The 21,978-nt window shown below is 46.7% G+C and overlaps 2 protein-coding genes across 2 annotated transcripts; one reads left to right on the top strand and one right to left on the bottom strand.

Annotated features, from left to right (window-relative positions):
• Positions 1-2,847: 2,847 nt before the first annotated feature.
• Positions 2,848-4,939, top strand: dpy30 (dpy-30 histone methyltransferase complex regulatory subunit). Its single transcript, XM_085460627.1, has 5 exons — positions 2,848-2,985; positions 3,713-3,753; positions 3,824-3,871; positions 3,957-4,099; positions 4,794-4,939. The coding sequence occupies exons 1-5, from the start codon at positions 2,976-2,978 to the stop codon at positions 4,864-4,866; spliced, it is 315 nt and encodes a 104-aa protein (XP_085316753.1). The 5' UTR covers positions 2,848-2,975; the 3' UTR covers positions 4,867-4,939.
• A 355-nt stretch (positions 4,940-5,294) lies between these two features.
• psen2 (presenilin 2) lies at positions 5,295-11,710 on the bottom strand. Its single transcript, XM_085460625.1, has 11 exons — positions 11,530-11,710; positions 10,636-10,785; positions 10,345-10,547; positions 10,129-10,270; positions 9,662-9,729; positions 9,347-9,567; positions 9,130-9,228; positions 8,554-8,613; positions 8,380-8,466; positions 8,188-8,303; positions 5,295-7,273 (listed from the first exon to the last, which is right to left on the bottom strand). Exons 2-11 carry the CDS (start codon positions 10,771-10,773, stop codon positions 7,118-7,120), a joined length of 1,290 nt encoding a protein of 429 aa, XP_085316751.1. The 5' UTR covers positions 10,774-10,785; positions 11,530-11,710; the 3' UTR covers positions 5,295-7,117.
• Between the last annotated feature and the right edge of the window lie 10,268 nt (positions 11,711-21,978).

Raw genomic sequence — 21,978 nt, 5'->3', positions numbered from 1 at the left:
GTTTGCTCTGGGCAGTGGTGGTCCTAGCCTGTTTGGCGCCCCGGGCGAACACTCCCTCTGGAAGACTGAACCCCCCCCCCCCCCCCCCCCCCCAACATACACACACACACACACACACACACATAAAACATATTAAGGATTGTACATTAACATAAAGCTGTTGTCGGAATTCACCAGAGAAACACACACACATATGAAGAGAGAGAGAGTGCATTGTATGCAAACAGCCATCATAATTCTTCATACAATGAGAACAGGACGAATCAACAATTGACACTGACTAATTAATATTAACATCTGTAACATAATGTATTGTTCAGAGTTTACAATACAACTTTATTTGTATAGCACATTTAAAAGAGCAGTGGTACACCAAAGTGCTTTACGATAAAAAGGAAAATTAAGACAATAAATAAAAGACTATTAACAAAGTACCACATATGTCATCAGGTTAAGGACACTAATTATACAACAATAAAAGGGAATATAAGAACAAAGTTACTAAGAACAGATATAGCTAAAAGATAAAGTACATAAATAAGAAATGGAACCAAATATAAAACAGGGACGCTAACTAGATGGAAAAGCTATGTAGAATAAATGAGTTTTTAAACAGGATTTAAAAGATAAAACGGAGTCTGACGCACGGATAGCGATGGGAAGGTTGTTCCACAGATTCGGTGCAACCAGGGCAAAAGCACGGTCACCCCTCGATTTAAGTCTAGATCTAGGCTGAGCCAGGAGTGATTGGGCTGAAGACCTGAGGGCTCGCCCAGGGACATATAGACTAAGAAGATCGACAAGATAACGAGGGGCTGAATTATTTATAATTTTAAAGGTGAGCAACAATATTTTAAATTCAATGCGATATTTTATGGGTAGCCAATGCAACTCAATAAGAACTGAGGTGATAGAGGCATGCTTTCTAGTGCCAGTCAGGAGGCGAGCCGCAGCATCCTGGACAAGCTGAAGTCTGTGAAGGAGAGCGGAGTGAAGACCAAAGTAGAGGGAGTTACAGTAATCCAATCGAGAAGTCACAAAAGCATGAATGAGCTTTTCAAGATCTTTATGAGGGACATAGTGCTTAGCCTTGGCAATAAGGCGCAGTTGGTAGAAGCTAGATTTGATTACTGAAGACACTTGTTTGTTAAATTTGAAAGACCTGTCCAGCAGAACCCCTAGGTCACTAACTGAGTCAGAGAAAGAAGTGGCAAAGGAACCAAAGGTATCAGCTGGTAGGCCCCTAGGGATATGGTTGCCAAACACCACAATCTCCATTTTCTTTTCGTTCAGGATAAGGGAGTTGTCTGAAAGCCATTCTCTGACTTCTCTCATGCACTCGAGGAAGCAGTGCAACGAAGGAGCAATGTCGTCATCATCTAATTGAAAATAAATCTGTATATCATCGGCATAGAGGTGATAAGAAATGTTATATTTTTCAAAGATTAGTCTGTTACTGTTGCTATTTTTACCATTTCTTCTTGGAGCAACTGTAACCCACATTATTTCCTCAGGGATTAATAAAGTATTCTGACTCTGATTGTTTCAGCATGACCTGCCATTATTCAGTGACACATCTGCTTACCTGCATCTTTTGCTCGTTTCTCCACCTGATGGCTTTGAACTGTTTTTGTCCATCTTGGTTTTCATTTTGCCCTCCAGTATGAACACAAGTCCCGCAACCCGAGGATCAGCACAACATAACCTAACACACAGTTCACAGATTCACTTTGTCTAAGGTTTATTTCTGGGATTTCACACAACCCAGGATTCAAATCATGAATACATGATGGGCTTGGATTTACAACATTATGAATGAAATGTGCTCTATTTGGAAGCAGCTGGCCCCGCCCCTTTCGACGGGTTGTGTGTGAGACTTTAAATCATCAAACTGTAAATTTTAAATTGTTATTGATCCTTTACCCCGAGTCCTAAAGTGTAGATTTATTTTCTTACTCTTCTTATACATACTGTTTGTTTACTTGCACTGCTGTAACTGGAGCCTCGTCGTCTCGTCTCTCTATATGCTGGACTGTCTGTAGCGGAGATGACAATAAAGTTTACTTTGACTTCAGCAGCGCGCAGGCGCACCGAGGGCTCTGTATCATGATGTCTGGTGTTTTCGTGTTTGTTGGTTTGTTTTTATGTTGTTTTATTTTGTGAGTTGGTTATTAGACGCTGCTCCAGCCAGCCAGAGAAGCCCCCGCCGCCCCGCCCTCTCCTCCCTGTGCCGCCAGCAGCAGGCGCAGCTCGCAAACGGAGGGCGCCCTTACTCCCAGCAAAGGGGCGACACAAAACCGATCGGTGCCTGTGACATCCCCAAAATGCGCTGGCTGATGTCGGGGCAGCATGAGTACGAGCATTTATTTATTTTTTGGCGAGGCCCGTGATGCCGCCCCCCGACACGATGCCGCACCGGGCAACCGCCCGTGTCGCCCGTATCTAAAACCTCTACTGGCTCTGGGTCTAAACAGAGCGCGTTGTGTGTGACGTCTTCTTTTGAGCACGCGGCGGCTTTGAGCGTTCACACTAGAGCGCGTTTGCTGTCGCATTTTATTTGTAGTGTGAACGAGCAGACAAAAAAATCGGATTTGATCAAAAAATCGGAATTGAGCATCAAGACCTGCAGAGTGAACGTAGCCGCAGTTTGCTGAGTTTGCTGTGTTTGGATATTTTATGGGAAAATATTCTTGACATGATGAAAATAATATTCGTTACAGCAGAAGCGGTGTCTGCTTTACAAATTACTTCAGATGATTAAATTAACCTTGTTTTATTTTGTCTGTGCACTCTTTTTATGACAACCGTTCTTCCTGAGTTACTTCTATGCTCTTTGTATATACGAAATTATATAAATGATACAGAAAACCAACAGTATAATTTATTGTGTCAAATTATGAATAAATAAAGGGTATTTTATTTTGAAGTGCCGCTGAGGAGACCGGAAGCATTGGTACGCCGGATCCACAACAAACATGGCGGACGGTAGGTTGATTGTTAGCCATTGATGGCGTTTTTCGTTGTAATTCGGGTTCTTTGCTCCGTGATTCCGGTTGATTTCGTTGTTTAATGGTCGCTTTGAATCTCAGCAGGTCGGTTTCCGCTTCAGGAGAAGTTAATTTGGCAGAAAAGAAGCGTTAATGCGGGGCTAAGCTAGCCCGCCTGCAGCGCGGCGCAGGCTCGGTGCCGATAACGGAGACAGCCCGGGAGAAACGAGCTGAGCCGCTCTTTGCTCCACTGGCTTCCTCCTGGAAACAAAGACGTTCAGAGATTTTCCTTCGACGGCGTTAATTCCGCAAACAGACTTGAAGATGTTCCGTTTAAAGTTCATCTACGCCAAACTCCATTCAGAAAATGTCCATTTCTGCGACTCTTCACTTCTCTGTATTTAAACGGGTGTATTTTTGCACCTGTTTGTTATTCCTGAGCTTTTTTATCAATCCGCCGGGGTCAGCATCGATACAGTTATAGATGTGAGTTAGTTTGTGCCAAACTTAATGGAAAAATCAGCCACTTTAGGCTCGTCTATCTGGCAGCACAGAGGGGAAACCATTTGTGTGGAGCTGAAATGGTTAAACCAGTCACGTGTTAATTGAATTTGACCACCTATGAATCAAATACAAGCAGGACTGATAAATGAATCGTTGGGGTGCTCATGGTGTCTCTGTGCAGCAGCTGCACGCACAGTTTTCAGCAGCTCTTTGTGTTTCAGATCACACAGAGGTGGAGCAGTCCATGGAGGGACACACACCTGTGAGTAACACACACAAACACACACGTGTGACCTGTTTCTCTGATCAAAGTGTTTAAAATCCTCCTACAGGTTTCTGAAAACCCACACGCAGAGTATGGCCTGACAGACAACATCCAGGTAAAACACACACAGACACACACAGCCCTGTGCTTGATGTGAAGCCTGCCGCAAACTCCCAGCATGCTTTTCTGCTGCTCCTCAGAGGACGGTGGAGAACGAGAAGGCGAGCGCAGAGAAGATGTCGAAGCAGAAAGTGGACCTGCAGGCGCTGCCGACCCGGGCGTACCTGGACCAGACGGTGGTCCCGATCCTGCTGCAGGGGCTGTCGGTGCTCGCCAAGGACAGGTACACACACACACAAACAGAGTTGGCAGCTTGCGACCAATCAGAAACATGGACATGTCTACCTGCAGCAGAACCGGAGTGAGCTGCTGTGTTAATAACATTTATTCATACAGACTGACGTACTATTAGCCTGCTGCACGAGTACAGATGGGCGGGGCTATAAGTGTTTCAAGAGCTCAGGAAGTGCGGAGCAAAGTTTGGAGTTGCTTCCTGGATCAGCGCTCCGGTGTAGAAGAAACAAACGCCTCGCTGGATTCTGAAATTTCAAACCATGTCCTCCCAAACAAGAGCAGGAGAGGTCTATTAACACATTGTGAGTGAAGAAGAAACACCCAGTGCATCATGGGAATCCCCAGCAGCCTACACCTATTGCAGCATAACTACGGAAGCAGATCCTCAGCAGTAGGGATAGTTTGTAATTCCGTGCTGGGCGACAGCTTCGGTGCTTCTTGTTTAATGGCGCTCTGATCGGCGGCGGCAGCGTGGTCGACGTGTTTGCCGTGTTGAACCTCGTCCATGTGTTTTCCACTCAGACTCCCAGAAGTGCTTCCGTGCGCCGCTGTGACCTGCAGTCTGCGCGAGCTCGTCCTGTCGTCTCATTCAGGAAATATTTACTCGTTAAAATTCATGTGTTGAACTTTCTGGTCTCACTCTGCCTAAAATGCCTCCGCTGAAGGTTTGTTTCCTCTTTCAGACCGCCGAACCCCATCGAGTACCTGGCTGCGTTCCTGCTGAAGAACAAATCCCAGTTTGAGGAGAGAAATTGAAGAGCCTCATTGGTCGAAGCCCGTTTCTGTTTGTTTTCTTTTTTTAATTAAAAATAAAGGATGTGAAAAACAACTGTCCTCTGGGCTTTTATTCTGAAAGGCTGATTTTGCTCTGTGCTACTAGTGAAAAGTTCTTTCAAACTTAAAGAGAAAAATTTGTTAAATGGGGTAAAAAAGATGAATAAAAACCTCATGAAGAGCGAGGAGGGGACGTAAGATCACAGCAGTTTGAGGAAAATGCTTTCAAGAATTTGTAACTTTAATTTGTACGTTTAAAAACAGAATTATTTTCAAATATGAGATTTAACTGTTCTGAGATTTAAATATGAATGTTCTGGATGTTTGAGGGGGAAATGGGTGCGAACATTTGTTTAATGCAGTTTCCAGACAAATAATCTGGAACTAAATGGAAGCTTTAAAAGACGAAATCAGTTTGACAAGAAAAATAATTTTTATTGTAAGAATGATAACACTGAATACACGACAGGAAACCAAAATCAGGAGCCAAACAAGGCTAACAAACCAGATTATAATAAACTTTATTGCACAAAAACAAAGAACTGGAACATTTAAGACCCGCCCAGGTAGTGTTGAAGCTACAGCAGATTATTAAACATGGAATCATCCAGAAAGCACCTGCTCTGTCTCTGTACGGCGTCCCGCCAGGCCCAAAATTCAGTGTTTCTGTTTGCGTTCAGAAAACACATTAAAAAGAAAACGGCTAAAATAAATATATTAAAGTTATAATTAGTCAGTTAAAAAAGAGAAAATTTTGTTTTCAGTTTGAAAATCTGAGCAGTGCTGCCACAAACGCACAATCATCCAGCTGTATGCTTCCTGTCTGCACAGCAAGTGGGAAACTGTGAGAACACTTTGTGCACGCCATCGGCTCCTAACAAGACGTTCACAGTAACCATGAGCTTGTTCAGCTCAGGCTGCTCTGAACACCCAGTGTCTCTGTTTTTTTACACTCTGGATCTGGATGATGTCACTGAGAGGGGAGAAACCCAACGCACTTGTTTACGAGAGCAGCCAATCAGAAAAGAGCCAGCGTAAACACCTGAAACGGCTCGTTTCAGACAGGCTGGCTGCACTGAGGTGCGGTGTCAGGTAAAGAAGGATGATTACGAACTGGGAATCATGCAAAGCTGCTGTGGGAGAATCAAAACACGGAGCTAGAAACGAGCAGAAGACTTCCAGGTTCATTAACAGCAGCCTAATTATGTCAGCGTTACTGTTTCCAGCTGCGTGTAGGGACGGTACCTTGCTCAGGGGTACCTCAGGGTAGCCGTTCAGTGGAGTCGAACCCCCGACCTTCCGATCATGGGGCCACCACTCTACCTACTGAGCTATCCCTGCCTGTATGAAAGGTCAGAATAGACCCACGTGTGACCTCTGACACTGAAGCTGCAGGCATCTGTGACGCTGCGAGCGCGGCTGCAGCTGTTAATGATGAATTCGTTCTATGTTCAGGTTTATAATGTTTATAAATGTTTCAGTGAGGCAGCATCGCTGACGTACGCAGCCCCAACGACTCAAATACAAAGACAGGAAACCCAGTTTGCACTTTTATTTTTTAACCTTTTTTCCCTTCTCGATCAAAATTTAAATCCCGTCTTTTGTTTCATTCCCAGTTTTGTCGCTCTTGAAAACGAGACCTCGTGTCTCCTTTAGGTTTACCTGCTTAATTAAAGATGAAATAACAAAATAATAAGAATAACAAACATGCTTCTGGATAAAAGCGTGTCAGCAGGAAATACCCAATCACAGCGCTCAGCAGCTGCTTCAGACTCCTCCCACTTCACTTTTTAGATTCGGCCTCTCAGGGTTTCAGGTCATGGCCCTGAAGCACTTCACTCAAAGTGAGCTCGTCCCTCAGGTAAGTTTCATTAGGTCACATGAACCAATCAGACATCCCACCTGTTTCCTGAAGTTAGAGCGATGAGCTTAAATTAAGTGAAGAATGACGGGAACGTCAGCCAATCACAGAAAGTGGTGGTGACATCACCATCACGGCTTCAGCAACACGACAGAGACTACAGACAGGGTTTAAATATCAGTCAGCAGGTGACGTAGAAACAACCTGAGCAGAAACAACCAGGTAACAGCCACGCCCACCTTCCACACACTCTTACATCAGTTCCTGTGGTCTGAGGACGAGCGCAGGAAACAATCTTTGTGCGTTGCATCAACAAAAGGCAGCAGTCCAGCGAGATAACGAAGAGGGGGGTGAGGTGGGCGGAGCTTTGTCTCAGATGTAAAACTGGTGAGCGGCCAGGTTGTCCATGAAGGGCTGAACCAGGAAGTCCGTGGAGAAGTAGAAGATGAGGCCGAAGGTGATGGAGATGGGCAGCGCCGGCAGAGCCTTCTTAAAGATGGCCAGCAGCAGCAGAGTGAGGCACAGACCCTGAGACACAGGTGAGACAGAGGCACAGGTGAGCACAGGTGCAGGTTTAAGTGAGGGAGTCCTGCGTGCCTGACGAGGGCCTGCGCAGCTCATACGATTAGTTGTACATGTTTGACGTCGGCTCCTGTTGATCTCAGGTGGAAACGTTTTACTTTTCATGTTTCATTAAACTCACCTACGTGTGATCGAGGATGGTGTGATGACAGAGGGCAGACAGGCTGTAACTCAGAGCTGTGAGGCGGGGCCGGGACACGCCGCCGTGGTGGATGAGCGCCGTTGTGTCAGCGCGGGATTGATCTTTTTTAGAGACATCGAGATCCTTCAATGCTGTGATCTCGAAGGATCAGTCTCGACTGATTGAACTGGTTGTAAGTGAGAACCAGTGCATTCAGGTCCTGGGTTGTGTGCGCCCCTCGCCCGCCCATCGCCCTGGTTACCTGTTTTCTGTCCTGTCTGCGGCTGTGGTCGGCGTGGTTTCATCTAAAAAACTGTCTCAGTAAATATGGTTACGGTCGGTGTGTGCTGTTACTCTGACCCAGCTCAGGTGTATCCTGTCACCTGACCCTCCTCACAGCCCCGCCTCCCCCGACCTCGGCTTCCTACTGTAAATGCGTTTAAATGCAAGTCTGTCCAAAACACAGAACATGCCAAAGTTTTGTTGCGTCACTTGTGACGTTTCTCTTACTAAATCAAAGTTAAGACTCTGAAGTTGAATCTAACGTCTGCGCACAAAGGATATTTTAACGTGTCCTCTTTGTGGCCACGAAGCTGTAATTCCTGCGCCAGCCCGAGCCCACGCCTGGCATCGTGGACGGGCGACGTCAGATTCTTGGTACACCTGATCCGGGTTGGTGTGACTGTAGACGCTGAGTTTGTTGTGGCGTAGATATCAGGGAGTCAAACGTAAAACTTACAATAAGAATGGCAACGAAGCAGGCGAGCGTCGTGTTCCAGTCGCCCCCGGTCGCCGCGGCTTTTCCAACCAGAACGCTGTAGAAGATGAAATCGCCGAGGCCTAGCTTCACGCCTCCTGCACACACAACAGAGACGCGTCAGAGAATTGCAGACGCCATTAACCTCGGACACCTGAGCGACGGCGGACTCACTGTCCTCCTCCATCTCGTCCTCTGGAAGCAACCTGGAGTGTCTGCTGGGAGGCTCCGCCCTTCCGTCGCTTTGCTCCACCTCCTCATCTGAAAAACAAAATGGCGTCCGAGCAGCAGTATTAGCTTTGTGGACGAACACACAAATGTGGAGATGTTATGGGCGCGATACCTGACCTGGTTCAGAGCGCTGAGTCTCATTGGGGCTCGCCATCCCCACCGTCCACACCATGGCGGCTGAACACAGAACAAAATGAAAGGTGATGTCATCGGGCTGCGGTTTTAGATTCGACCCGAGGATCGTGATCGCCTCAGGACGTAAGAGCGCTGCAGCGGCTCAACGTCAGAGTCTGAATCTGGTTTCATTATAGCGGAAGTTATCGTGTGACGGCAGCGTCACGGCCAGGAAGCCCTCATGAACTTGCGCTTCACGACGGGAACGTCTAAACAGCTGATTTACGAGTTTCTTATTAGCAAAGATCGAAAGGTTCCAGGAAGTGCTTCCCAAAAACCAACTTTCTGTTTCTGAGTTTCCCTTCGAGCTCGTCTCTGAGGCGCTTCCTCTGGGCGCTCCGAGACCTCAGAGCTGCAGACGGGAGGTCAGCAGAAGAAGACCTCGAAAGTTTGACCTTTAGTCGCATGTTCCTGAAACCTTCAGATTCCTCTTATAACGATCGGAGGAGGAAACAATCACAAACATTAGATAAACTGCAGAGCTGTTATTGATCGAGAACAGCTGCTGGAAGCACTCACAGGAGTAGATGAGGGCGGGGAAGATGGGCTCGTTACGCTCCTGAGCCGTTTCCACCAACATCCTGAGAGGACCTTTAGGACTGAGGACGGCCACCAGGTCTGCAACAGCACAAACAACCTGAGCAAAGCATGATGGGAAAACAGAGCAGCACCGCCGCTTGGAGCCGCCAGGGAGCTCTCCACGACCCCCGCCCCCAGGTCTGAAGCCTCCACTCACCGTAGACGGAGATGGCACCCAGGATGACCCAGGCCGACCACTCGGGCAGGTATTTGATGAAGACGAGGGCCATGAGGGCGCTGATGAGGATCAGGTAGGCCTGCTGCAGCTGGAGCGGGCCCTTCCAGTGGATGCAGATCATCCCCACCGCCCCGAAGTTCCAGATGATCACGCCCACCGTCGGGTAGTCCATCGCCAGGTTGTACGTCCTAAACACCTCCCTGGAAATCGGAAAAAGCAACACGAGCGTTGAGACGCTCCGTGACAAACGTTCTGCATCACGCTGTGGCGGCAGTATCCAATCACAGGACTCACCCCAGGTACATGAAGCTGAACCAGAAGAGCAGCATGAGGGAGGACAGGATGAGCCAGCCGTGGATGAACTGAACAAACACATCAAAGTGTCACTTCCTGTACTCGAATGCAACGCTAGTCTAGCATGCAGACGGAGTAAGCGATGGTGGGTCAATCAGTAACACGACAAGCAGCAACGCTCGGCGAGCTCACTACATCATCAAGTGTTTTACGGCGCGCATCATTTCCTGATATGGACGTCAGCGGGATGAACGTTCTTTCAAAGTGCGTTACAAACGTTTCACCAGCAGTGGGGGGAGGAGGAGTTTTCTGGGGGGGGTCGGCTTTCCGTTCCCACTAAAAACAGGCTGCATGACATCACATGTGACATCACAGCACGTCTGCACTCAGCAGAAACCTCGGACGTCTCCTTCATCTACGTGAGCAACAGGAGAGGCGGGTGAATATGAGGAGGAGGAGGAGCTCACCTTGTAGCAGCGATACTTGTACAGGACGACCAGGAAGATGGTCATGACCACGATGACGCTGATCATGATGATGGTGTTCAGGACGGAGTTGAGGAGGCGGCGGCCAACGGAGGAGGTGTTCTCCGTGAACGGCGTGTAGATCCTGCGGAGAAAAACATCACAGTTAGCTGACAGGGGAGGAGGTGGCGGCGTGTGGCGGCAGGAGCGAGGACCTACAGCTGCTGGTCCGTCTTCTCCATGTAGAAGCTCACAGACTTGATGGTGGCAACCACGACGACCATGCATAGGGTGACGGGGATGAAGAGCATGATGACGTGCTTGGCGCCATACTTAAGCGGCTCTTCTTCCTCAGCTTCCACCTCCGGATCTGACCCGCCGCCGTCTGCAGCGGCCGCCCCCGGCCTCCTGCTTATCCCCGCCTGCACCAACAGAGGGCAACACATGGCGTCAGCGCAGCGGGACACGTGGGAATGAAACACTGGAGAGACTCAGTGAACGGAAACTGACCTTTAACCTTTTGGTTGGAGTGCCATTGGGGGGCGTGAGGTCTGAGTCCGGTATGTAGGAGGGGAGCGCGGGAGACTCGGACCGGACCAAGGCCGACCTTTCGTTGTAGATGTCTTCATCGCTGTCGGAGGCGTTCATGGCGTTCTGACTCTGCAACAACAGGAAACAGCACAAATCATCTGACAGGGCGAAAAACCGACGCAGGAACGCGATGACGGTCCACGATGACGGTCCACGATGACGGTCCACGCCTGCATCTGGTCCCTTTCTGACAAACCCGCCTACGCTTTTTAAAAAAACTTTTATAACCAGCAGCTGAGACCTGCAGTTCCTCTGGCGTCCAGCAGGGGCAGCACTGTCATCCCCACAGACTTTGGTCTCTGTAGGTGATTTCCTGTGGGGCACCTGCACCTGACGAAGCTGTTTAAATCGCAAGCTTAAAGTTTGCATTACTGGGGGCGTGGCCTGTTTGATGACAGGTGGCTGTAGCCGTCTGTCCCTCTATGGACTCGTGTCCATCGGAGCGTCCTCAGCTCGACTACACCGTCTCCAACCTTCTTCAAACCTTCGGTACCGCTCGTCTCCACCCGTGGATGGTGGAGCCCGGGATTCTAACCACCACCTGTCTCTGTCCTCGCACATGTCCACCCCACCTGTCACCTGTACTTCCGAGAGCCCCTCACATTAAACGTGAGTTCGTTTTTTCTCCTCCGCTGATGAATTCACGGCATTACCGGATCTGTCCGCTTCAAACCAGACCGGCTTCGGTGCGACTGACTGCGGCACAAAGTGCGCCTTTTCCGCTGTGACTGCGCTTTAACGGGCGGCTCTGTCCGCACACGGAAGCCATCGGAGCGATCGGTGATCGATAACAGCCAGAAAAAGCGAGTTTACCTGGATCACAGCGGAGACACCACAGCAAACACCGATCAGAAGACCCGGAAGAAGGCAGTCAGCTGACCCGCACAGCACGTGACCTGCCGCTACGTCACAGTATAGTTTATTGGCGGTTGTCAAAGAGCAAAGTGGTGCGTTACCGGAGTGTGTCAACAACAAAATCAAATAAATTCAAACCAAACAAACGCGTCTGTGTTAAAAACATGCTCTGATCACTTGCTCCAGTTCACTTTCATATCTGACCAGCTTCCAGCATCAGATTTCTGGTCGTTTCTTTTCTCTGTTGCAGTCACGCTTTCCTGTTCGGTGTTTTCCGATATAACGGTCTGCTCTCTGCTCTTCCTGTGCTTCTCATTTCTCCTCCTTTCCTCTGGATGTTGTAAAACCACGGCGCACTGCCTTTGCCGCCTTTCTTTCACTTTGTGCCGTCTTCTACTCTCCGTCCTGCTAACACTGACAATCCACTGAAAGTCTCTTTTTGCTTCCTTTGCTCCCCTATCTGCTGCTTCGTTTCCCTTAACTCCAGGATGTGTTGTTCAAGTTACTTGAAAAAAGTAATCAGTAACTAATTACTGATTACTTCTTTTCAAAAGTAATTAATTACTTAGTTACTTTTTAAAAACACGATTTACAACCTGAAGAGGTGATAAAGTGATAGATCTTTCAGCCCAATTCTACTTTTTCTGCATAATCATCATACAAAATGTAATCAGATGGAAAAGTCTCTTTTTAAAACTTGTTTTATTAGTTTTAATCTTTTAACTTTATGCATCAAGCAAAAATTTAATTATATGCAACATTCTCTGACTGGAAGAAATTAGTTTAACATTTAAACCTATTTTCTGCACATTCCAGCACATAAAATAAAATATTTTGTGTGTTTACACTCACTCTTTCAAATAGATGCAAGTAAAACACAGCAGAAAATAAATAAAGTCAAAGACTCAGCGGTCCTGTTGCTCTATTTTCACCTGTAAAGCAGGAGTGGGGTAGGCGGAGGGTTACCCTGGTGCAGGTGTGCCGCAGCAGTCAGTGGAAGAATCCACGAGTTTCTCTGTGAATGTCACATTACGTAGCTACTCGGTGCTTGTTTAGGGTTTTTTCGCTGTAAAAAGAAGTTTTCTTCCCACGCACAACGAACACTAATGTTTTTGTCACTTTTTATGGAATCAAACTCAAAGACATTAAAATATCACAAATATTCATGTTTTCAAAGCTTTCTTGTTGAGACAGGAACAAACTTTCTGTTTCTGTCCTGAGAGTGGACAGCTTACATTTACAGATGTGGAGTTTGATCGATGAGGGAAAAGCACGAGAGTCTTTCTCACTAAAGTCAGTAAAACCAAATAACACGTTTTGGTACAAAAGTACAGATTCTGATCAGATGCTGTCAGAGATGAAACTAACGATATGTTTCCATAAAACCCGAGTAAAGGCAAATGTTTCTGTATCGCTCTTCTGTTTTTGAAGGAAGCTTTAAGGAGACTCTGTCAGGACAGGGCGGGGCATGGACAGGTGTGGGGATACTGGGATGTTACACCTGTAAGGAACGCTGAGTAATTATACAATGAGCCTGTGTTATTGAATAGTTGACTTACAAGAAGAATACCATCATTAAACCAGTTTTCATAAAAGAGCGATTTGATTTGTAAAGAATGTTACAAGATGTTCCAAATGTAACATATTTGTGAGCAAATGTTGAGCTTTGTTATAGGTGTGTGGTGCAGAGAGGAAGGACTGGCAAATTAACAAAATCCAAGAAACTCCAAATGAAGCCAAAAAAGACACAAAGCGTTTCAAGCAGGATAAAAAAGCTAAAGAGAAAATGGTAAATGGCCTGCATTTGTATAGCGCTTTACATATCCAGTCATCCACCCATTCACACACTGGTGATGGCAGCTACATTGTAGCCACAGCCACCCTGGGGCGCACTGACAGAGGCGAGGCTGCCGGACACTGGCGCCACCGGGCCCTCTGACCACCACCAGTAGGCAACGGGTGAAGTGTCTTGCCCAAGGACACAACGACCGAGACTGTTCAAGCCGGGGCTCGAACCCGCAACCTTATGATTACAAGGCGAACTCCCAACTCTTGAGCGCTCAAGGTGTTCATAACACAGACACACTGAGGGAGATACTGGTGGAGGATACACGAGGAAAGGCTGAGTTTTGGACTCAGATCATTAAAATGAGACTACGCCCGACCTCCTGCTGTACCGTGTTCAGCCAGGACGAGTTTCTACGTTGTGATGTGACTCCCTTCGCTTCCTCAACACTGAGCTCCATCATTTGTTTTTAGCAGTGAACATGATGAACATGGATGGACCTGAAATGCAGGTGTGACCGAAGTGCAGACTTTAACTGTTTAGTAATCACAGACGTTTTTAGTGCACGGTCTCAATTTTCAGAGGCTCTGAAATAACAGGACAAACTCACATCATTTAAACACGACTGTCTTTCATACTTGGATCAAAACTGTGTCTGCAGCACGTTAAGCTGCTGGTTGTGGTCTGAGATCACTGATGCTGACAGTGCTGTGGAAACCAGTCTGCCCACAGCAGGTCTCATTAGTGTTAACAGGGTGCTGGAATAATCCAACAGGAAAATCCAGGCGAGCGCTCACTGAAGTCGGACTCTACAGATATTTATGACTCTAAAAATAAATATCTCTTGTATGCAGGGCTCTAGACTAACTTTTTGCCATGGGCGTACCGGTACGCCTAACTTTTTAAAGTTAGGCGTACCGGCACAAAAGTTAGGCGCACACAAATTTTATAATAATTGATATAATATAATGTGTTTTTCTGGATACACTGTGCTTTTTCAGCATTCAAAGATTGATGACACCGTGTCAGAGCACTGGCTATGAATTTCAGAAGGATCAGGCCTTAACAGAAAAGTTAGCAATAGTTCTTTTCCTATTACAGCTACATCCACGTCTGTCGTGCCTAGGCTGCTCACTAGGGCTGGGTATCATCACTGATTCCTCATCCCCCAGTATAAACAAAGCATACGGAGGGAAGACGTGACCAAGAGGGAGGTAAAACGGTGGACTGCCCAATCAGAAGCTACGCTACAGGACGCACTCAACGACGTAGACTGGGACATGTTCAGAGCATGCGCAGTCGACATCAACGAGTTTACGGAAGTAGCAGTATGCTTCGTCAATATGCTAGCGGAGGAGATTATCCCCACTGCGAGAGTCACCACATTCCCAAACCAGAAACCGTGGATGGACAGATCGATCCGCACTGCAGTAAACGCCAGGACCGCCTCCTACAACGCGGGTCTCGCCACTGGCGATATGAGCGCCTACAAAGCGGCCTCATACGGCGTGCGGCGCGCGGTGAGAGATGCCAAACGCCGGTACCGGGAACGTGTGGAGTCCCGCTTCCACCAGGGCGACACACGGAGTATGTGGCACGGACTACGCACCATTACGGACTACAAAGCCAGGGACACTGCGCCGATCAACGCCGACTCTGCATTCACCAACGAGCTGAATCGGTTCTACGCCCGTTTCGAGGTTAGCCAGGCGGCTAATGCTAACTACCGCCTGACTACCGAGGACAGTGACGTCATCAGCGAGAGACCGGTGACCAGCATCGCGGAGCATGACGTCCAAGCGGCACTGAGGAGAGTGAACACAAGGAAAGCGGCGGGGCCAGACGGCATCACCGGCCGTCTGCTGCGCTGCTGTGCTGACCAGCTAGCAGGTGTGTTCACTTACATCTTCAACGAGTCCCTGGCGAAGTCTGTGGTCCCCACATGCTTCAAAAGATCCACCATCATCCCTGTGCCCAAGAACAGCAAACCCTCATCCCTGAACGATTACCGGCCAGTTGCACTGACCTCGGTAGTAATGAAGGTCTTTGAGAGGCTGCTGAAGAACATCATCTCCTCCTCCATCCCAGACACCACAGATCCGCTGCAGTTCGCCTACAGATCCACAGAGGATGCCATCGCCCACGTCCTACACACCACTCTCAGCCACGTGGACAAGAAACAGGGTAACTATGTGCGAATGCTGTTTGTTGATTACAGTTCAGCGTTTAACACAATAGTGCCCTGCAGACTGTTCACAAAGCTCAGGGATCTTGGACTTAACAGCGGTCTGTGTGCATGGGTGTTGGACTTCCTCACTGGCAGAACTCAGGTGGTGAGGGTGGGCAGGTGCTTCTCCAACAGCATCACCATCAACACAGGAGCACCTCAGGGATGTGTCCTCTCGCCACTGCTCTACTCCCTCTACACTTCAGACTGTGTGGCCACCCACGGCTCCAACACCATTGTGAAGTTTGCTGACGACACAGTGGTGTTGGGTGCCATCTCCAACAACGATGAGGCGGCCTACATGGATGAAGTGAAGAATCTGGCATCGTGGTGCCAGGACAACCACCTCCAGCTGAACGTCAGCAAGACCAAGGAGCTGGTGGTGGACTTCAGAAGGGGTCAGCACAGAGACTACAAGCCCATCATCATCAATGGAGCTCCAGTGGAGAGGGTGCAGTCCTTCAAGTATCTTGGTGTCCACATCTCCTCAGACCTGACATGGGCTGCCCACATTCAGGTCCAGACCAAAAAGGCTAGGCAGCGCCTGTATCACCTACGACAACTGAGGAAGTTCAGGGTCTCTCCAAAGATCCTCAGGATTTTCTATACAGGCGCTGTGGAGAGCATCCTCACACAGAACATGACATTGTAGTTTGGGAACAGCTGTGTGAAGGACCAAAAAGCTCTCCAGAGAGTGATCCGTACAGCAGAACGCTGCTGCAGGATTGCTCTCCCCCCGCTTCAGGACACCTACACCAGGAGATGCCGGACTAGAGCAGCGCAGATACTGAAGGACCCGTCCCATCCTGGCAACAAACTGTTCCAACTTCTGCAATCTGGTAGAAGGTTCTGCATCTTCTGGGCAAGGACAGAGAGACTCAAGAGGAGCTTCTATCCCCAAGCCATCCGTGCCCTAAACACACACACCCGCCCTCTCACATCATCTATAATTGACTGAGACAGGACTCTTCCAGACACTAAACCAAGGCACAATGTACATTTCAATTCCTTTAATTTTAAATATGTTTATATTGTCTATCCTGTAAAACAGTCAGATGTCTATTCATATTAATGTACAGAATTCACCTGCTTGCTGCTACTACTGCACATTCACCCAGTGTATATACTATGTGTATGTATATATATATATATATATATATATATTAGGGGTGCAACGATATTCGTATTGATATTGAACCGTTCGATACAGTGCTTTCGGTTCGGTACGCATATGTATCGAACAATACAAAATTTTTAATTTATTTTATCAACCTTCCTTCTGACGATGCTGTCTGTGTTGAGCGCTCAGTGAATCTGCGTTCGACTACTCCGCCTAGGCTCGACAGTGCAGCCTAGGCGGAGTAGTCGAACGCAGATTCACTGAGCGCTCAACACAGACAGCATGGTCAGAAGGAAGAGCGCAGGGCAAGCTAGCGAGACAGAAGTTAAGCTCTCCTTTTAACATGGACCTCCCCCACCCTCATTCAGATCTGGCGTTTGGAATTATTTTGGTTTTCATGTGACGTATGACCCTGAAGGTAAGCGAGTCATGGACTAAAGTAAAACAGTATGTTTGCCATGCAATGCTCAATTACATGGGTGGGAGCTAGTGTGTTAGCGCAGTTAGCTCGTTAACGTGTTGGCCGTCTAGCTCGTTAACGGAGATTTGCCGTGTTGTGGCGTTAAGGTCATTTCAACGAGATTAACCTGAAAGCACTAGTGGGAACACAACGAATATGACTGCACATTTACACCGACATCATCCTAGTGCAAAGACAAAAACAACAAGCATGCTACTAACTTTAGCCGAGTCATTTAGACAGCTGTTAGCACATGATTCTCCTTATGCTGCTGAGAATATAGCCCAGAAGAAGCGGATAGTATAGCTTTTATTTTGGAAAGAGCCATTTCTCTGTAATAAACTCTCTTTTCCAAAGATGAGTGATTCCTCAATCAGATACAGGGCTTGCAATATCGCTAGCCCGACGTCCCGGAGCTAGAGATTTTTTCAGTCGGGCTACCAAAATCTATCTCTACCCTGCCCGTCGGGCTATTGTAGGAAGGAAAAATATATGTCAATGCTTTTGCATTCTTTCGGAAATGTAGCTGGGTAATTATGTCATTGGCATCGGTGAGCCACTGTCAATATGTGACATATTGAAATCGCGTTTGAATTTGCGCTCGTTTTTTTGCTTTCACTTTGCAATCGTGCGAACTGTGTATAGAGAGCGACAGCACTGATCTGTGAGTGATGATAATTTGTGCAACAATTCCTCTGACATCGTCTTATTAATCGTTAGCTTACTATGCAAACATGACAAGTGAAATCTCCCGCAGCTTAAACATGTGAGAGGTTGATCGCAGAGAATCGCTGAGCTTATGTGAGTGCGCGTGTAAAAGCAGCAGGAGAAGTTATGACAAATCAGACTATGAGGCAAAAAGAAAGTGCAGCTTTATGGTTTCATGGACAAAATAATTTCTGTGGCTGCAATATGACGAGCTAAATAACCAGGGCTGCACATAAGTGGTCCGCAGGTGCGCATTCGCTGTCAAAATAAAAAACACGCACAAGGGTTAGGGTTAGGGTTAAATTTAAAAACTGTACTTTTGAGTTAAAATATATATTTATAATTTTAATAAATGACAAATTAAAAAGGCATGAACATTTTTTTGTATCGAAAAAATATCGAACCGTGACACCAAAGTATCGAACCGAACCGAACCGTGAATTTTGTGTATCGTTGCACCCCTAATATATATATATATATATATATATATATATAATGTTCTTCCTCTACACCCCCCCCCCCCCCAATTTTTGCACATGTCGAGGAGCGTGTCAGGCTACATTTCACTGTGTGTTATACTTGTATAACTATGCATGTGACAAATAAAGAACCTTGAACCTTGAACCCTTGAACCTTGAACCCCGATTTCTATAATCCATTCGATTCCGGTTTTCAAAGTCCCGATTCGATTCAACTTAGCCTCAGACAGTCAGAAATATTATAATTCTGATCATTTATCAGTAATGACTTCATCAGAATTGTGAACATCACAGCAGATGCCTTTCTGTGAAAGTAACTGAGAATAAAACAGAAAAACATGAAGGAGATTTTCCTGGTCTGGCTTTTTATAGCAGAAAACCTTAAAAATATTCTACAATGTTCTGCATATAAAGTTTAAATTTCTTCAGTATTGAACAACAGAAAAAATAGGCTTTCTTGTCCGAGGTCATTTAAGTGAAAAAGAAAAAGACAGCAGCCACAGCCTGTAAACAACGGTAGACTGGTGGGTAATAAGCGAATGAATAATACAGAAAACAGAGATTGGAGACGGAAACTGTTCTTGAAGTACAGAGAGAGAGAGAGAGAGCTAGCTGTGCATGAAGTGTGATTTTAATAGTCGTGGAAGCAAAACAGCAAAATTCATGACGACATTGATCAAATGTGAAGCGCAGTTTGCTGCTTCTTTTGCTGCTGGCTCGGTGAATTTTGGTTGGAGAGACAAAACCTGCAGCTCAGAATCAGCGCAAAAAGACGTAAACACAGCGCGGACCGGACGCATCAGGATCGCTGAGCTCCGACAGCGTGTCCGTCTGCGGGCCGGCGGGTGAGAAAGCCGAGAAAGACAAAGCTGATCCTGATGCGTCGGTCTGTGTTTACGTCTTTGTGTGGAGTCCGTGTACCTGCTCTCATCTGCTGTTTGGTTGTTGTTGAAATGGTTTTGTGAGCTTTAATCTGAGAATCTGGTGTTTCTGGCAAAACACAGTAATATTTAAAAGTCAGGATTTAATGAATTGATATCGCTTTATTCAAGTTACTCACCTCCCACTTCCACCTGCACTTTCAACTGGACCACGGCCAATCAGAGAGGTCCCGCCCCTGACTATCTCTGATTGGTTTAGTCCACGATAGGGGCATAATGTGTGTCTGTTGTTGACCACAGGGAAGGTTGCAGAGTTTTTTATTTTTTTTGCTACCCGAACATTTGGTCGCACAGGTGCAACCAAATATTTTTTTTAGTCGCACCACTGAAAAATTTGGTCACACTCTAGAGCCCTAGTATGGTAATAAATGCTGGATGACTGGTGAAAATGTCTGTACTGCAACTCAGCGTTTTAGCTGATGTCTATGTAGTTTGATTAGATCAGATCAGAGTCGATACGATGTAGCAGGAACCCCGTCGTCGGAGTTAAGGACCGAGCAGTAAAACAGCATTTTGTGCGGCACTGTGAAAGGATGTTAATGTTTTTATAATTTCCTGTTTCTTGTGAAGCTGCTGGAAACTTTTTGAGCCAAACCACAGGTTTTTCACTTCATCTCAGTATCTTCTATGTTCGCCCCCACCTTCACCTGTCCACTCTGTGTGGTCTGCAGCCTGTCCAAGGTACCTCGCATCAAGTGACAGCAGGGACAGGCTGCGTCCATCTTTTAACTACAGCTGGTTAACTCTTGGAGGTTTAAAGGGTCAGTTCACCTATTTTTTGTGTGAAGCTGCTCAGACAGCATGTGCTACGTGTCGTAAATCAGCTGTGTTCACACAAGGAAATGATGCACTTCCTGTTTGGTTGTGAAAAAGATGTGATGATCTTTCCTCTTTTTTCAGCTCTTTCCTGAAGAGTGGACGGATTGAAATCTCTCTGTCTGCAGCAGGATCAGCGAAGGCTTTGGGGAGGGAGCTGCTGCTGCTTACAAAGGTGTGTTTGTCTGCTATCATCTCAGCTGGTTCACATTTCACCTCAAAGTTTTCACCTTTGCTGTTCTTCCTAACCAGCAGACAGAAGAGAGTCGAACATCTGCTGTAGACCTTTTTGTGCTCTGCTGTCTCAGCTCTTTCTGTGAGTTAGCGCTGTCATCATATCAGGTTTTCACTAAACTGTTAGATTATGCTGAACGTATGTATGCAGAATGTGAGTTGATTTATGGAGCAGAGCATTTATACACAGATAACTGCTCAGAGGAGTGGATACAGGTGAGGAATGAAGTAAAACACAGGTGGAAACCAGCTCTCAGGATACAGCAGCACATGCAGTTTTCCATTCAAATGAACTTAAACCTGAATTCAGAGACAGAACTGTGAAAGGTGAGACAGGTGAATGCTGAGGGAACTAAACACAAGAAAAATTAAAGCAGGAACTGAAACTCAGTGACAGACCAAGGATTTTAAAAGGTGCTGTCCATCACAGTGCGAGACATCCTAGAAAGAAGAGCTGGTGACTGGATCCTGGGAGGCTGCTGTGGTCTTAGATTCCCTAGCCACTGAACATTGTTGTCATGTGTTGCATGCTTCTTCTGTATGCTCTTCCAGTATGGCTACAGCCTTGGTGGTACTCTTCTCATATTGCTGCCTTACCACTGAGCGTACACCTTGGATGGTTCAGTTGTTTTTTCCTCCTAGCTTCTGTCTCTCTTGCATACCTCTTCAAGCTGTTGGGCAAGACCGTGAGTCTTTGCTTGGCAGTTTCTAAGGCTTGAGGCATGGGCAGCTTGTTGTACTTTGTAGCAATGATCGGACCCACACAGTGTACTGACGTGTTTTGGGTTTCTTTATTTTTGTTCACCAGTTCGTTCAGGTTAAGGCACAACTCGAGCCAGGAGTTCCTCCGCTGCACACACTTTTCCATCAGTCTCTGCCGTCACTATATATAATGAGAGAGTCATTAGTCTCAGCACACACACCTGTCCCCTATGTGCCCGAGAGCTCACTGCACCACCCATCCACTGCAGCAGGCCAGAGACCACCTCCCTGCCACATACTTCTTAGCAGTCAGAATCAGAATCAGAATACTTTATTCATCCCGAGGGAAATTAGGGGAAGTGTTGGGAAGGTTACTTTTAAAATGTATTCCACTACAGATTACAGATTACATGCCCCAAAATGTATTTTGTAATGTATTCTGTTACGTTACTCAATGAGAGTAACATATTCTGAATACTTTGGATTACTTAATATATTATCATGCTTTTTACAGCTACATGAATGTCCTATTGCTGTGATTTATTACTATTACTGAAGGTTACTCTCCACACCAACACCAACTAGATGTTTAAATCTTAATATAAATGAGTAACAGTAGGTGGACATTAGGTAAGGCTGCACTTTTTGCAGTGTAGAAAACTATTCGGCGCGTATATAAAACAGGTCCGCGGCTCCGAACTGTAGTAAAGGGACCTCTGGCTGATACGTCGGGTTCGTGTCGGCTCGTAGCTGAAAACTAGCTTTGCTTTGTTGTCTGGGTCGACTTTGCTAGCAGAGACAGAGAGAGGCGTTGAAAGGCTGCTGCAACGGGACTTATTGTTTCAGAGGAAAACAGGAACACAGCGTACAGTCGAGTCTTAACAGCTTACTTACAACTGGACTACACTGCCCATCAGACTACATTCTTTAGGGC

This window comes from Copadichromis virginalis, linkage group LG6 (genome assembly GCF_057382275.1).
Source record: "Copadichromis virginalis isolate Kocher_CV1m ecotype Utaka linkage group LG6, C_Virginalis_male_GT1.1, whole genome shotgun sequence".
NCBI classification, from domain to species: domain Eukaryota; kingdom Metazoa; phylum Chordata; class Actinopteri; order Cichliformes; family Cichlidae; genus Copadichromis; species Copadichromis virginalis.
Note: the sequence above shows the minus strand (reverse complement) of the source record. Positions and strands in the feature narration are given on the sequence as shown.